General features: G+C 50.5%; 6 protein-coding genes across 7 annotated transcripts; 4 read left to right on the top strand and 2 right to left on the bottom strand.

Moving 5' to 3' along the window:
* The first annotated feature begins 25 nt into the window (after positions 1 to 25).
* Positions 26 to 2,909, top strand: PV06_06066 (uncharacterized protein). Its single transcript, XM_016407135.1, has one exon. It carries the CDS (start codon positions 349 to 351, stop codon positions 2,251 to 2,253), a length of 1,905 nt encoding a protein of 634 aa, XP_016262739.1. The 5' UTR covers positions 26 to 348; the 3' UTR covers positions 2,254 to 2,909.
* Positions 2,910 to 4,629: 1,720 nt separating this feature from the next.
* Positions 4,630 to 6,075, top strand: PV06_06065 (uncharacterized protein; the record flags this gene model as incomplete). Its single annotated transcript, XM_016407134.1, has 1 exon — positions 4,630 to 6,075. The coding sequence occupies exon 1, from the start codon at positions 4,642 to 4,644 to the stop codon at positions 6,073 to 6,075; it is 1,434 nt and encodes a 477-aa protein (XP_016262738.1). The 5' UTR covers positions 4,630 to 4,641.
* Positions 6,076 to 6,430: 355 nt separating this feature from the next.
* Positions 6,431 to 7,646, top strand: PV06_06064. Of its 2 annotated transcripts, none has more exons than XM_016407132.1 (3): positions 6,431 to 6,645; positions 6,728 to 6,745; positions 6,906 to 7,646. In XM_016407132.1, the coding sequence occupies exons 1-3, from the start codon at positions 6,476 to 6,478 to the stop codon at positions 7,540 to 7,542; spliced, it is 825 nt and encodes a 274-aa protein (XP_016262736.1). In that variant the 5' UTR covers positions 6,431 to 6,475; the 3' UTR covers positions 7,543 to 7,646. The 2 variants fall into 2 exon arrangements, with proteins under 2 accessions (XP_016262736.1, XP_016262737.1); XM_016407133.1 differs by having other exon boundaries at positions 6,829 to 7,646.
* A 98-nt stretch (positions 7,647 to 7,744) lies between these two features.
* PV06_06063 (uncharacterized protein) lies at positions 7,745 to 8,679 on the bottom strand. Its single transcript, XM_016407131.1, has 3 exons — positions 8,338 to 8,679; positions 8,187 to 8,287; positions 7,745 to 8,119 (listed from the first exon to the last, which is right to left on the bottom strand). The coding sequence occupies exons 1-3, from the start codon at positions 8,499 to 8,501 to the stop codon at positions 7,947 to 7,949; spliced, it is 438 nt and encodes a 145-aa protein (XP_016262735.1). The 5' UTR covers positions 8,502 to 8,679; the 3' UTR covers positions 7,745 to 7,946.
* A 290-nt stretch (positions 8,680 to 8,969) lies between these two features.
* PV06_06062 (uncharacterized protein) lies at positions 8,970 to 11,721 on the top strand. The gene has a single exon (XM_016407130.1). The coding sequence runs from the start codon at positions 9,113 to 9,115 to the stop codon at positions 11,675 to 11,677; it is 2,565 nt and encodes an 854-aa protein (XP_016262734.1). The 5' UTR covers positions 8,970 to 9,112; the 3' UTR covers positions 11,678 to 11,721.
* Positions 11,722 to 12,094: 373 nt separating this feature from the next.
* On the bottom strand, positions 12,095 to 13,320 carry PV06_06061 (uncharacterized protein; the record flags this gene model as incomplete). Its single annotated transcript, XM_016407129.1, has 2 exons — positions 12,095 to 13,026; positions 13,101 to 13,320. The coding sequence occupies 2 exons, from the start codon at positions 13,318 to 13,320 to the stop codon at positions 12,269 to 12,271; spliced, it is 978 nt and encodes a 325-aa protein (XP_016262733.1). The 3' UTR covers positions 12,095 to 12,268.
* Between the last annotated feature and the right edge of the window lie 836 nt (positions 13,321 to 14,156).

Here is a 14,156-nt window from a genome sequence, read left to right as displayed (position 1 = left end):
CCGCCGACAAATCCACTCTTTGACAATCAAACATTCGACACTGAACGGAGTATGAGATCAACCCCTTTGCTTCCCTACGTTTCACATCATAAACAACATTGAATTGTCTAAGCTACGAGGCAATAACAACAAACACAACAGCCACGCTTCCTGGGAACTGCCGCCGACGACCCTGTTCACCGCGCAATTTTGCTCGAGTCTTTTCAGCTGTTTCGGCCCCAGAAGTTTCTCCGTAACCCAACTAACGAACCAAAGATCGAGAAACATAGACCCAAAAACAGAGAGACAAGGCTGAGCGACGGCTGAGGCCCTGCGGAGCGTTGAGCTCACGCACGACAAAAAGCCGAAATGCCAAAATCTGTTGGGTGTGCTCCAACTCACTCTTCAGTCAACATGTTGGTGCAGGAGATGGTGCTAGACAACGACTCAAATCAGTCACGCGACATCTATGAGCGGCATTTTGTACCCATGTCAAAGAATCCCCGATCAGACGTCTCATTCCCTCTCGCTGCGCCTCGAAAACGTGCCCCTTCGATGGCATCGATTGTAGACTTGGGAGAGAAAGACGGACAGTCCATGGGGGTGTTGACAATCAGAGCAACAGACTCGCCAGTACCAGAACGTATGGACACCAGGCAAGAACGGGACGATAATATCCAGGACAAGAATGAAGGGTCACACCCGTCACTGCACAACCTTCCCTTGGAAGTTCAGGGCAAGATCCTCGACTTCATATTCGGGGATATGCATTCGGTCCATGCTGGGTCAACATCCCTACGAGGCAAGAATGTGTCTTCTCTGATGCGCCATCCAAGGAGAAAAGCAGTCTCAGACTTCGCCCTGGTGTCTCCAACATGGCGGGAATTGGTGCAGGAACGAATATACCGGCATATCAAAATCAAGGGGACAAGAGCGGGACTAGATGAATCGCAGGAGTTCTTCTTGGAACATATGCACCTGACCAAGTATGTTCGACATATCGAGTTCTGGGTGCCCGTCTGGGGCGACAAGGCTTCACTTGACCACCGCATATACAACCCTCTGAATCCTCTCGGCACAGATCGCAATACCAATTTACATCTCGCAAATCATGCGCATGAGAACCTCCTTCCCGTGAACGACTTTATCGGTTACAGTTTTAAACTGTGTGCGGCCTCGGCAACCCTGTCCCAAATGTTCAGCCTCGTCAATTGTTTCTTCTCTAATGCTCGAGTCTTCACACTCGAAGGAGGTCACTGCAAGAAGTCTAACATGATTCGTCATTTTCCCCAAACGCTGTTCCCCGATCCCAATCAACGTCTGGAAGAGCTGCCGAATATTCGAACATTCGCAATGCGCGGAGCCTGGAATATCATGCGCAGTTATCCACATTGGAAGACAATCGAAGCTGCATTACCGAATGTCGAGGAGTGGCACTGTAGCTATGCTAAACCCCGGACTGAAGCAGACTCGACTATCGATGCTATTCTACTTAATCTTCCTCGCCAGTATAGACACCTCAACATCTCCCTTGACGGCATGTATAGCAAAGACCCAACAACGCTCGGCTCGAGTCATAATCATGGCCAGTCACATCTATGCGAGCGCCTGGGGAATGTTCTGCCCCAACTTGAGTCATTGTCATACACGGGCAAGGTCTGCGAATGTCTGTGGAGCAGTGCGTTCTCAGCACTCTCAGAGAACAAGGCAGAAGCCCGACTCAAGGCGTTAGAGATCGTGGTCAAGTCTTGTTGTCGGCAACGCTTTCCAGACATGGACCCGGAGACCGGCGAAACCATCTATCATGAAGCAGGCGGCGCAGGAATCACGAATCTCGTCTTTATCCGCTCGTTTGAACGTTTGGTCATGAACACTGTTGAGGCACTGCCTTTGTTCCCGCACCTCGAATACGTGCGTATACGTTTTATCGACCTCGACTCGCCATGTACCTTGCTGAATCCCTACTGGCAACTTGAGGATGGGAAAGTATCTGGCATCTGGAACGAGCAGATTGTAGAGAGACTGGCTGAACTGCGTCCAGACATTGGGTATATCGAGTTGAGCGATGGAATTGAGCCGGCTGGTTGGCATAAGAGACCGAGCTTGCCTACAGTAACGGGTACTGGGGGTCGGCACTTCCACGACGCACCGACCAGCCCAGTAAGTGTCACTGACACCATCGTTGGGTCCGTCTGCAGTTTGTATCCAAAGACCAAGCCAAAAAGTATCAAAACTAGTAGTTACAAACTCGTCGCTGAGTCGAGGGGAAGCTGACTTGAAGATTGGAGAGAAGTGCCGTTAGGTGTCTGGGATGGTGACGAAGAAAGAGCATTCACGGACATTGACTTTGAGGAGTTCTGGGAGGAATAAGCTGTTTTGATGAAAGCCCATGACGAGCGGTATGTTGTGATTGATCTCGGGTATGGCATTGTGCGTGGCGTTTTTGGGCATCATATGGGAATTGATTGCGAGAACTCGTGTACGTCACACGACACCTTCTTTGCACTGGTTGAATGAAATTTTCTGTGTCATATTGGATGGCAGACATGGCGCTTTATGTGTAGGACTTTTACTTGACGGATGTAATAGGCATCTCACCGAGCTTGGATTCTGGAGCCCAGGCGCTCATGGTGGCTCAGGTAATCACACTGTACGTATTTGGACAACTGGTGACGACTTGTCCCAAAGGGCTGCGAAACATTGGACCTGGACCCAACTGTGGCTCTCGGGCCGTATTGGTAGCATTCAATATCTGTTGACTCAGAAGCAAAGACCAGATGGGGATGACGGCTTTTCAATCCATGCGGGTCGAATACATTATACAAAGAGAGTGGACTGTTTTAGCTTATAGCAATTATGGAGCAGGTTGTGACACCGGATCAGGAGAAACATCGCGAAATACCCTTCCAACGCAGGATAGAGATTTAAATCCATACAATCCCTTACAATATACACCAACACCATCCGTTAAGTCCGTCTCTAGTCGTGCTTCTCTATTGTCAACGGCACCGCGGACTTCATGATTGCAAATCCTACCCGGCTTGAAGCAAATATATAAAGGTCTGCTGGTCCAGGATGAAGGCAGAATTGTCGCTACCAGGCCTCACTTCTACCACGTCCATCTACATCATACTCTCGCGAAGACGTTCTCAAAATGCAATTCCCTTCTCCTACAAAGGTATACCATACCAAGGCGTATCCTGACGTCGACCCGACCCAGCCCCATCTCTCGACCAAAGGAAAGAATGTCGTGATCACGGGCGGAGGCACTGGAATCGGAGCGGCAACAGTGGAAGCGTTTGCTGCCTCAGGAGCCTCTAGCATCTCCATCCTAGGCCGCACGGAGAAGACGCTCGCAAACACCAAGGAACGTATCGAGAAGAAGTACCCAGACACCAAAGTCTCGACGTATGTAGCCGACCTCGTCGACAAAAGCTCCGTGGACACAGCGTTGGAGGCCGTCCACTCGACCCATGGACAAATCAACATTCTGGTGGCCAGCGCGGGATCCTTTCCTAGCCCCGTTCCTCTCGAAGGGACGAAGGACACTCAAGCCTGGTATGAAGGGTTCGAAGTCAACGTCAGGGGCAATTTGAATCTCATCTTGGCCTTCCTGCCTCATCGCGCATCTGACGCAGCGGTGATCCACATCAGCACCGCCCTCGTCCACACACCTTACTTCGCCAACATGTCCGCCTACCACACTTCGAAGCTCGCGGCGGCAAAGTTGTTCGATTACCTGCACTACGAGCACCCCAGCTTGTTCGTCTTGAATGTTCACCCTGGAGTCATTGAGAGTGAAATGAGCAAGCGTGTAAACCAGGCTGGGCCCGCGATGGATTTTGATGATAGTAAGTCTGCGCGTCCACGCCTAATGCCACTGATTCATCGTGTGTTCTTGAGGGGAATCAATGAGCGGTGCTGACAAAAACGTTTGATTAGCAAATCTCCCTGCCTGGTTTCTCGTTTGGGCCGTAAGTCCCGAGGCCCAGTTCCTGAACGGAAAATTCGTCTGGGCACACTGGGACGTGGGTGAGTTGAAGGAAATGGCAAAGGAGATTGAAGGGTCTCCCAAGTTCACATTGGGCCTTCTCGGGTGGCCATAAGTCCGTATGTAGACGTAATAGTCGGAGTTGACAGACGATTGAAAAGCGGGTGGGACTTGGACGTCAAAGCCATATACAATATATGTGGGTAGATGAAGCTATTCCAGGTTTGGTGATACTTCACGAAAGATGAGGACGGCCTACCTACCAACGAGCGTATATTTGTCAAGACAAAACAAGTGCCGAAATGAAACAATTTCAGCTGATGAATAAATCGGTCCTGTTATTGATCTCTTAACGTCTTTACCAAGTACGAGTGATGAGCTTAAAGCTGGTTCTGGTATTCCGTGGTCGAGGGGGATCATCGAGTATTCAAATAGTTATGTAAGCAAGGCTAGATCAACGAGGCTGTTGTTCACACATCTTACAACACGATGCGCGCCCATCTCCAGAGAAGCGAAAAAGATACGTACTCCTCAAGACAGTATTCCTGCTTCCACCACCAACACCGCGAGGTGCAAAAGTCCGATATACAATACAACTGCTGCTGTGCACCTTATCCCCCCCGCGCTGCCACTCCTGATCAACAGGAGCTGCGCGGCATGCAAACCACACAATGACCTTGAACGACCGTTCCCTCTTCTCCTCTCCGAGTCTGATATTTCTGTTGGCATTTCTCCTCCGAGCCATCCTCCTCGTTTATGGAATCTACCAAGACTCCGTGTCGGCGCTGAAGTATACAGACATTGACTACTATGTCTTCACAGACGCAGCCCGAGCTGTTTCAAAGGGTTCATCTCCCTACGACCGCGCTACATATCGTTATACCCCTCTCCTTGCCTGGATCCTCCTTCCCACAAGCTGGGGTGGCTTGTGGTTCCATTTCGGCAAGGCACTCTTTGCCCTGTCAGACCTGATCGCTGGCTGGCTCATAGTGCTGTTGTTGAAGAGGAGGGGTCTCGAAGAAGGCCGGGCGCTCAAATATGCCAGCGTATGGCTTCTCAACCCCATGGTCGCAAATATCAGTACCCGTGGAAGCAGTGAGGGTTTACTGTGCGTCATGGTCATGGCTTTACTGTGGGCTTTTGAAACTGGAAAGACACTTCTGGCTGGCCTGTTGCTCGGGTTGAGTGTGCATTTCAAGATCTACCCTTTCATCTATGGTGCGAGCATGCTATGGACACTGCAGACAACCGCCTCAGCATCTAGCGCGCCCAGTGTCCTCCAAAAATCCATTCAATTCTTCAATGCTAAGCGCTTATTACTCATTTTCACGTCGATTTCTACCTTTACCGCACTCAATGTTCTCATGTACAATATCCACGGCTCTCCCTTCCTCCAGCATACATTCCTCCACCATCTTACTCGGATCGACCATCGACATAATTTCTCACCTTACAATACTCTTTTGTACATGTCATCAGCACAGTCCGCCAGTTCAAATCCAACAAACTCATCATTTTCTTTCGAGTCCTTCGCCTTTGTTCCACAACTTCTCCTGTCAACTGTTCTGATCCCAATTGCCCTCGCGAAAAGAGATCTCTCCAGGACATTGTTGGCTCAGACTCTGGCGTTTGTCACATTCAACAAAGTGTGTACATCTCAATATTTCCTCTGGTATTTGGTCTTCCTTCCACTGTACCTACCGGACTCGGCCCTCATTCGGTCTCCGAGACTGGGTCTGACGGCACTGGCGCTCTGGGTTGCAGGTCAGGCTGCGTGGCTACAACAAGGCTATCAGCTAGAGTTTCTGGGGAAGAGCACCTTTGTGCCCGGTCTCTTTGCAGCCAGTCTTGCATTCTTCATCATCAACTGCTGGATCTTGGGAGTCATCGTCTCCGATGAGCGCGGAGCAGTGAGGAAGCATGTGAGGATCGACAAGTCGGAGCGTGTGTTGGTCATGCCACCTGTATCGGAGCCAGCTACTGCTAGCTCCGTGGCCAAGGAGAAGACCCCAGTGCGAAGAACGCGTGGAAGCAGTAGTATCGACACAAGCGATATTGCAAAAGTTCACTTGGGTCCGAGGAACCAGGTGCTGAAAAGTAATTAGACTATGTATAACTCTTTACCTATCCAAAGCCGATTACAATGTTAGTCGTCCCTTGTATGAACTACCTGTGACATATCGAGCGGCACTCCTGTTGCTCGATATGTCTCCCGTTATTGGGCAATTGTATGAATCAAGTATTTATCTTTTCCGTTACGAGTCCGATCACAAGTCATTTTGGAGTACAGATACTCCGTCGTCCATACCTAGTGTACTAGCAGGGAATACGACAAGGCTGACGTCCAACAATAATCTGGACCGAACTTGGCAAGAATAGCCGAGACGAGGCTGCAAGAACTTACCGTAGGTCTACTTTCAAGACGAAGCCATTTTCTACATTGTTTGCATTCAACGTACACATCGCGCGTCTGCTTTTTGACTGCTGAAAATTTACAGTCCACAGATGGCCGGACAGAAGAGACGACACGACGGCATGGAAATCGACACACAACAGACCTCGTCGCCATACATCCCGATATTCGAAACTTTTCGGACCGAGTTGGACGAACACCATGATCGGAGGGAGAGGATCATCAAGGTATCGAGAGACGTCACGGCTCAGAGTAAGAAAATGTGAGTGGTGATTGTATGAGTCGTTTACTGGCTACCTCGTTTTGGCGATGCTTTGTGTGCGTTCATGCTAACGCAGAAACAGAATATTCGCATTACAAAGGTAAGCAAATAATCACAGCGAAACACGGTCGATTTATGGCATATGGTCTCCCGTTTGGAGTATTGAGAATGACGATTTCGGAGTTCATTGACCTTATATGGAGTACGATGAGTTATCTAGCAAAGTTTGAGTATCTGACATGGTCATTCTCTTCTTGTAGAGCCCGCGAAATCAACCGCCCAATACACGCCAGCATATCAAAAACCACCACACCAATGTACACCACCATCCGCGACCTGTTGCAGTCCATTGTACCCGACTTACAAGGTCTGAATGCGCAGCGGTACAGAGGAAACATCTCGGGTGGGATCCAAGAATACATGGAAGCCGTCTTGTTTCACCATTACCTCGAACGTCGGACCTTGTTGGGATTTGAAGACGCCCAGGGACGCCTGCCCGAAGGTGTGTTGCTCACGTACGAGGACTACGCGCTCGGGGTTTTCGATATGACCGGTGAGCTGATGAGGTTCGCCATCACGTACCTCGCGACCAACGGACAATTACCTGGTGTGAGCGGTGGCGGCGGCGGCGACGGTGACGGTGACGGTGGTGACGGGGGTGACGGGTCGATCCTGGCCGATCTGCAACTCCTGAGGAGTGAGTTGGAGCAACTCGACGCGAGTGGTAGTTATTCGCTCAACAAGGAGTTTGCGATGAAGATGAAGACCACGAGGGCGAGTGTGGAGAAGGTCGAGAATGGAGTGTATAGTATGATTGTTAGGGGGAAAGAGAGGCCAAAGGGATGGAGGCCGGATCTGGGTGAGGATCGGGAGAGGCAGGAGGTCGAGAGTTATTGATTTGTGTTCCTCGTCTTGCTGACAAGAACTAAGATACCTCGACTGTGAGGCCGTCACTTTTGTTATGATCAAGACCAGCAAGGTTGATGATTTCAGATCACATCGTCCAAGAGGCTTGAGAGGTGTCCCAATTGCAAACCATCCTCTGGGATCTAAGCATGGCTCTTGGGTTGATATAAAACCCAAGAAACAAAATGTATACGAGTGATCGTCGCAAGTGTCAAAATGCTGGGCTATGTTATGAGCTACTGAAGCATTTACCTGACTAGCTGATTGTTACCAACTTTGCTGATAATACCATGGCACCACCTACACCGGTATCTTGGAACAAAGGAAACACCTCATGTCACTATTTGTTTTCCGCGTTTTTTTTGGATTCGTTTTTCCTTTTTGCGTAGTGTTTTTTACTCCCTGAGCGGATCCTCATCTGCTTCCAAAATGCCCTCCTTGACCAGTTGGTCTGGCTTGGGCCTCTGCTGGATCTTCTGCTCCAAGCTGTCTGCTCGCATATGCTTTTCGAGACTGCGTTGGTTGGCCTGCAAGGCCGGTGCGGCAGTCGACTCGGGAAGAATGTTTCCTAAGGGACACAATGTCAGCGCTTTGCTCACCTGATGCCCAACGACGGCGGCCGATGTGGATCTTACGCTCCACCAATTCCTCCCGTTCCGGTCTCTTCTCGAGGTTCTTCCTCAGGTTGTCCGACTGTTGCTGTCGTTCGAGTTCGTGTTGCTTGGCCTGCAAGGAACTGCGGGAGGGCGGTCAGCCGGGTGGGGGCGAAACAGGGACAATACTCACGGAGCAGCATGGGTGTCAAGGAGGATGTGTCTGTTCTTCAAGTCCTGGGCGTCAGGGCGCAACTGGAGGTGTTTCTCGAGGGAGTTGCGGCGCTCAATGGGAGAGATGGGACTCTCGTCGACCTTGAGATCAGGTGTGGTTCCTTGGTTGAGATCGTTGGACATTGTTGTTGGCTTGTTTGTTCCTCGTCAGGTTCGGATCGGGAGATGGTTTGTCTTCGTCTGGAAGGGTCAAGGTCTGAGGTTCGAAGTAAGTTGTAAGAAGCTGAGGGAACAAAAGACCAGGCTTGGATTGGGTTGGATCTGAGTCTGACGTCGCAGTCTTGATGACTTTGCAACGGACTTGACGGTTGCCAATGACGATACGGGGGGAGTCTGGACAAAAACAATGAAAGTGCCCCGCATTAGCCGCCTACATCATAGTGCGGGATGTTCCTTTGTAGGCACCAGGCCCGCTAGTAACCAACCTGGACCCCCTAAACCATCAAGTCAGCCCCCTAGGATTCCAGGGACAATTCTAGCCCGGAAACCCTGCGGCGATGGAGTAATATTTGCTGGCGCAGCTTAATTGCTACCTGGAAGCACTGCGCGTCGCGCGTCTTACAATTTTAAAATACAGTACAACCGAAGTCTCGACAGGTGTCGAAGGTGTTGTTTGCCTGCGATTAACAGACTACATATACTCGACAACTCGGACCTGAGTACGACTCACCGCATCATGATCTCCTTTCCAAAGCAATGACCCCTCTGCGCACGACTCTTCCGATGCCCTCATCATGTGGATCCTCGAGTCGAATGGCGACTTTCTTCAAGGCAAACGCATGTGGTTGAAGCCTGGCCAGAAATATTTGTTCGGCCGAGTACGCAAAGATGGGGTGCTATTTGCCATCGATCACAAGACGGTCTCGAGGAGACACTTTGTCATAGAGGTGGACGATGTCGCGGATGGAGACGCCGGTAATCTTCATGCAAGAACAAAGATCAGGATCATTGACCAGGGCTCGAAAAGTGGCACGTCAGTGAACGGCGATCAACCCATAAAAGGCACGTCCAAGGAGTTGAAGCAGGAGGAGAATTCGGTCCGACCAGGCACTTTCCCGCAGGAGATCATCATCAAATGGCAACCGTGTGTCCTCACTTTCAGTTTACTCAAGAAAGAGATCAAATCTGGAGTCCTCAAGACCAAGCAGGCCAAAGTCCAAAACCTCGATATCAAAGCCACTAGCGATTTCCTTCCCGGGCATACGACGTACGTGATAGCGAGCAAGCGGAACACTGCCAAAGGATTGCAGGCTTTGGTCACAGGAAAACATGTGGTTACAGAGTCATACATCGATGCGCTGGAGTACGCTGCAACACCTCAAAATATCAGTCAAGAAGAAAATTTGTCTCCGTTAGAAAGCGACTTTGATACAGCGTGGCCAGATCCGAAGGACTATCTCCCGCCACCAGGAAAGGAGCCCACCATCAGGCCAGCGGAAGCATATCAACCAGACCACTCGCGAGCAACAATCTTCGCAGGTTACACCTTTGTCTTCCTAGATCAAACACAGTTCGACACTTTGTTGCCGGTCATCACGAGTGGCCATGGCAAAGCGATTCTGTTAAAAGCAGTCATTGACCAGACCACCTCGGACGATCTTATCGAGTTTGTTCACAATGCTGCTGGACGGAAAGCGAACGCACAGAGCGACCATCCCTCTGAAGCTAAGGTTATATTGGTCCGGTGGTCTGGGAAAGAGGACATCCAAGATTTTATGAATGACTTAGTACGCGAGACAGCCATGAAGATGGACCAGCGAGCTGTTGAACAGTCCGAATTCCTAGACGCCATTCTTGCAAATGATGCTGGACTGCTCCAACAAAGCATTCCCTTCGAAAGTACAGATGATGGAAGATTGGCGCCTCCGAACTCCGTGGTGACAAGACAGTCTAGTGGAGCACAGGAAGATTTCGCTCTCCAGAGATCTGCCTCCAGAAGGTCACGACCTGCCACGGCCTCGAGCAACGCTGCCCTAGGGAAGGAGGGAGAGCTGGTATCTGGCGAGTCCGCTCAAAATGCCGAAACAGCCCCGGCAGTTGTCCCGTCTGAAGAGAGCAGTAAGGCTGAAAGCGCTCCCAAGCCATTTTCAGGCCCTCGATTCACACAAAAGAGTGGTTTCAAGTATTTTGATGATGCTTTTGATCCTGATGAAATCATTAATTATGAGGGTGATGAGGCAGAGGCAGATGCAGCGATGCCGAGCCCTGCCACCCACGTCGAGACATCTGATATCAAGGAAGAGCCTCGATCGGAGAGGAAAAGGCGTCATCGTTCTCCGACTCCCGATGACGATGATGCATTTGACGAAGAGATGGATGACCTTCTCCCTGCGGCTGCTGCTTTCAAAAGACAGAAATTAGCACACGGCCTTGGACGAGTCGGGACAAGATATTCAGGGACAAGCCAAGAGGCTGCTAAGAAGCTCAAGAAAGAACGTGACATTGATGTTCTAGAGGTGGTCAAAGCCCAACGAGACGAACGGGAGAAAGCCGCACAACAAGAGCAAGAACATCTCGAAGCCATGGGTGACGTCGAAGACAAAGCCGCCCCCGCCAATCTCGTTACTGTGGTTATCATGAACATGCCTTTGAGAGAGCGATCCAAGAATATTGGCAAGGTCAATGGTGTTCAATCAGAAAGTTGGGATCCGAAATGGAATGGTCGGAAGAATTTCAAAGGGTTTCGTCGAAAGGGCGAAGCTGTGCAACGAAGAGGCCATGCTGCGAGGGTCATCGTACCAGTTGTTCCAGTTCAGATGGGTACTCAGGGCTTGGGTGAGGAGTACTGGTCCAAGACCACCGAAGAGAGAGAACGGGAGAGAGAGCAGAGGAGAAGAGAAAAGTCCAAGAGTCAGACACAACAATCGAGTGGCACTCTCAGTGGCAGGTCTCGGACCAGAATAGTTTTGGACGAGGACGACGACGAGGATGAAGATGACGCGGGCGGAGTTCGGCATGATCGGAACGAACCGACAAGTCCTGCCACACTTCGTTTGCAGCAAGAAGCTGCTGAGATTGTCGACCACGAAATCAATCCTGACGCTCCCAGACGGACTCGTGCTTCCGACAGGAGCCAAGCCACAAGTCGGGTTGATACCACGCAAGCGAGTGTCTCTTTGTCATCGTCGCTTGCCAAGGGAAAGAGACCTGCGTCTTCTGCCCCCGCCGCGAACAGGCCGAAACGACAAAAGACACTCCCTGTCAATGTCGTACGCGACAGTGAGGACGATGACAGCGACGATATGAAGTTTCGGTTCGGTTCGAGGGCTCGCAAGGGCAGGACAACTGCAAAAGATTGATCGATGTTGATGCGAAAGATGATTTCGCCTGTTGATCAATTGATTCTCTTACAACATTCTTATACCTTCAGTTTTGATCAAAACCAAAACATGGATAGTACTTACCCATGAAACCTTTTTTCTTGTCTTACTCCCTTGAGCACTCGTCGTTATCGTAGATTTGCCCCAAACTAGATGTGATTTCGTGGTGGTCCGAGCGTTGAGTTCCCCCTCCGAATGGCGAGGCTGTCACTCCTGAAATGTATTAATTGTCAAAGCGAATTCAGTGGCAACCCCCAATCAGAAGAAGTGTCACGTACGCAATGTTGCGGCTGTAGATACGAGGTATGTAAGACAAGAAAATCATATTCAACTGGTTACCTTGGTAGAACTGAAACTTCCCATTCAATTATCCGTAATCAGGGATCAAAAATATCACGCATGTCTAAACGCCCCATGACCCTTGATTTTTCCGCAGATGATCATCCTTCGCCAGGACAACCAAAATCCCAGAACATCGCTTGCCGGAATATGTATCTACACACATTTATTCTTTACTCCATTTCAATACCCCAACGAAACCAAACCCTGAAAACGCCGTCTGTTCATCACTCAGGCATACCCATTGTTAGGTCTGCTGTAGTCGAAACCATGGTAGGGTCGAGGGGGCTGAAGGGGCATGGTGGTCTCGGATGGACCGTAGTCGTCCTCTTGAGACAGGATCATGTCACCGTCCCTGTAGGAACCCAGAATAAAGTACCAACTGTAGCAGAGGACCAAGACCAGGGCCATGAGGAGGGCGTCAAAGGTGAACAAGGTCCACTCGTGGGTGAAGAAGTACCCCTTGGCACCTTCGGCGAACTCGATGACACGGACGATGTTCCGGACAGAAATGATGACGCTCACGACGTACAAGATCCACAGGCCCAACTCCCACCTCGTGCTCGAGAGTGCTTTGGCATGTTTGGAACTGACGCGCCGGTGCATGCGGAAATGCCACTTGACGGCGATGAACATGAAGAAGAAAAAGATGACGACCTGGAGGATCAGACCGCCTAGAGCGACGTCCTTGCCAAGATTCTGCTTGTCTTTGTCGTCGGACTTGGCGTTGCTGAGGATGCTGGCGCCAATGGCCTGGACGAAGAAGCAGAGGACGTCGCCGATGACAAAGATCTTGGTGAGCCAGGTGACCCGGACGGGAGACAGGTGAGTGCATCCGGTGGCTCGGATCAGGCGGCCAAGAGTCATGTAGACGGCGGCCGCGAACAGAGCGGGCGCGATGAGAATGAAGATTTGCTGGGCCGCGTAGAGCCAGAGCTTGTCTTGATGCCGAGCTGATAAGTCTCGAAAGACATAACCCGCAACCTCGACTACGGAGGAACGTAATGTCAGCAGAGGTAGAAAGTAGATGTTAAGGGGGGGTGCTATAGGTCAGGTAACATACGGAGTGCTCCAAGTGCATAGGGCAAACAGAACCAGTATCTTCGTATGATCAAAAGGATCAAATGAGCAATGCCGAGGACGGCAAAGACGACGGCTGCCACATCAGCTAGCTTTCGAGAGGGATCGTATAGCCAATATTGATCATCGTCGTCGTTTGACGAGTCTCTGGCCACATTATTGACCATTGAAAGGGTCACACCGAGTCGAGTTCCGAGAGGCATGTCGTATATCGATTGAATCTATTGGTCCTATTTCTTGGGTTAAAGGAAAGACTGGACGGTTGTCGAGGAAGAGCTCGATGGAAGATATACTTGTTGATATCAACTGAAGCATTGCAGGGCTGAGCTACTGCGTACACGCCCCGGTCTCTAGTTCCACACCATGGGCCCATAGTTAAGGAGGCCTCTGCCACGCTTCTCGCCGATCAAAGACGAGTTTAGTAACAAACAAAACGTCACCAGGGGATTCAAAGTGGACATGAAGAGGCTGAAGGCCTCATTTAGGTTGAAACGATACCAGGAGACTGGTTGTTCCTTGCAAACTAGTTGCTGCGTCTAGAGGAGCCTTGTCCTTTAGCTGTTGGGGGCCTTGTATAGATACAACGCACCATGACGAAGGGTTTCGAAATAAGGGTTAGCAAGAAGCTCTGACAGCGCCGTCCGGAGCGTATGCCATAGTACGAGAGTATCGAATGCATGGAAGGCCTAACAACGCTCGAATTACGGAGTACGCCGTATCTGACTGTGTGATTGGAAGACAAAGGGCGCCGCATGTGGCAGGATTCGGAAAATGATCAGTACTGTAGATTGGCGGGAATAAATCAGTGGGCCATGTGTGAATAAGCACTCCGTAGGGAGGGATCTTGACACGGGGAATACGAGTCGAAGGAGAGTGAGAAGGATCAATGAGTGGATGAAGTTCTTTTGTTAGCTTCGCATTTCTAACGGCAACAGGCAAAAAGACGGAATCCTGCTTGACGCCATAACGAGGCTGGTGGCCGACCAGGCTGCGCTTGCCTTCTTTGGGATATTCCAAGACTTAAGGCCTCCAACTCCCC

The sequence above is a fragment of the Exophiala oligosperma genome (assembly GCF_000835515.1).
Source record: "Exophiala oligosperma strain CBS 72588 unplaced genomic scaffold supercont1.5, whole genome shotgun sequence".
Lineage (NCBI taxonomy): Eukaryota > Fungi > Ascomycota > Eurotiomycetes > Chaetothyriales > Herpotrichiellaceae > Exophiala > Exophiala oligosperma.
Note: the sequence above shows the minus strand (reverse complement) of the source record. Positions and strands in the feature narration are given on the sequence as shown.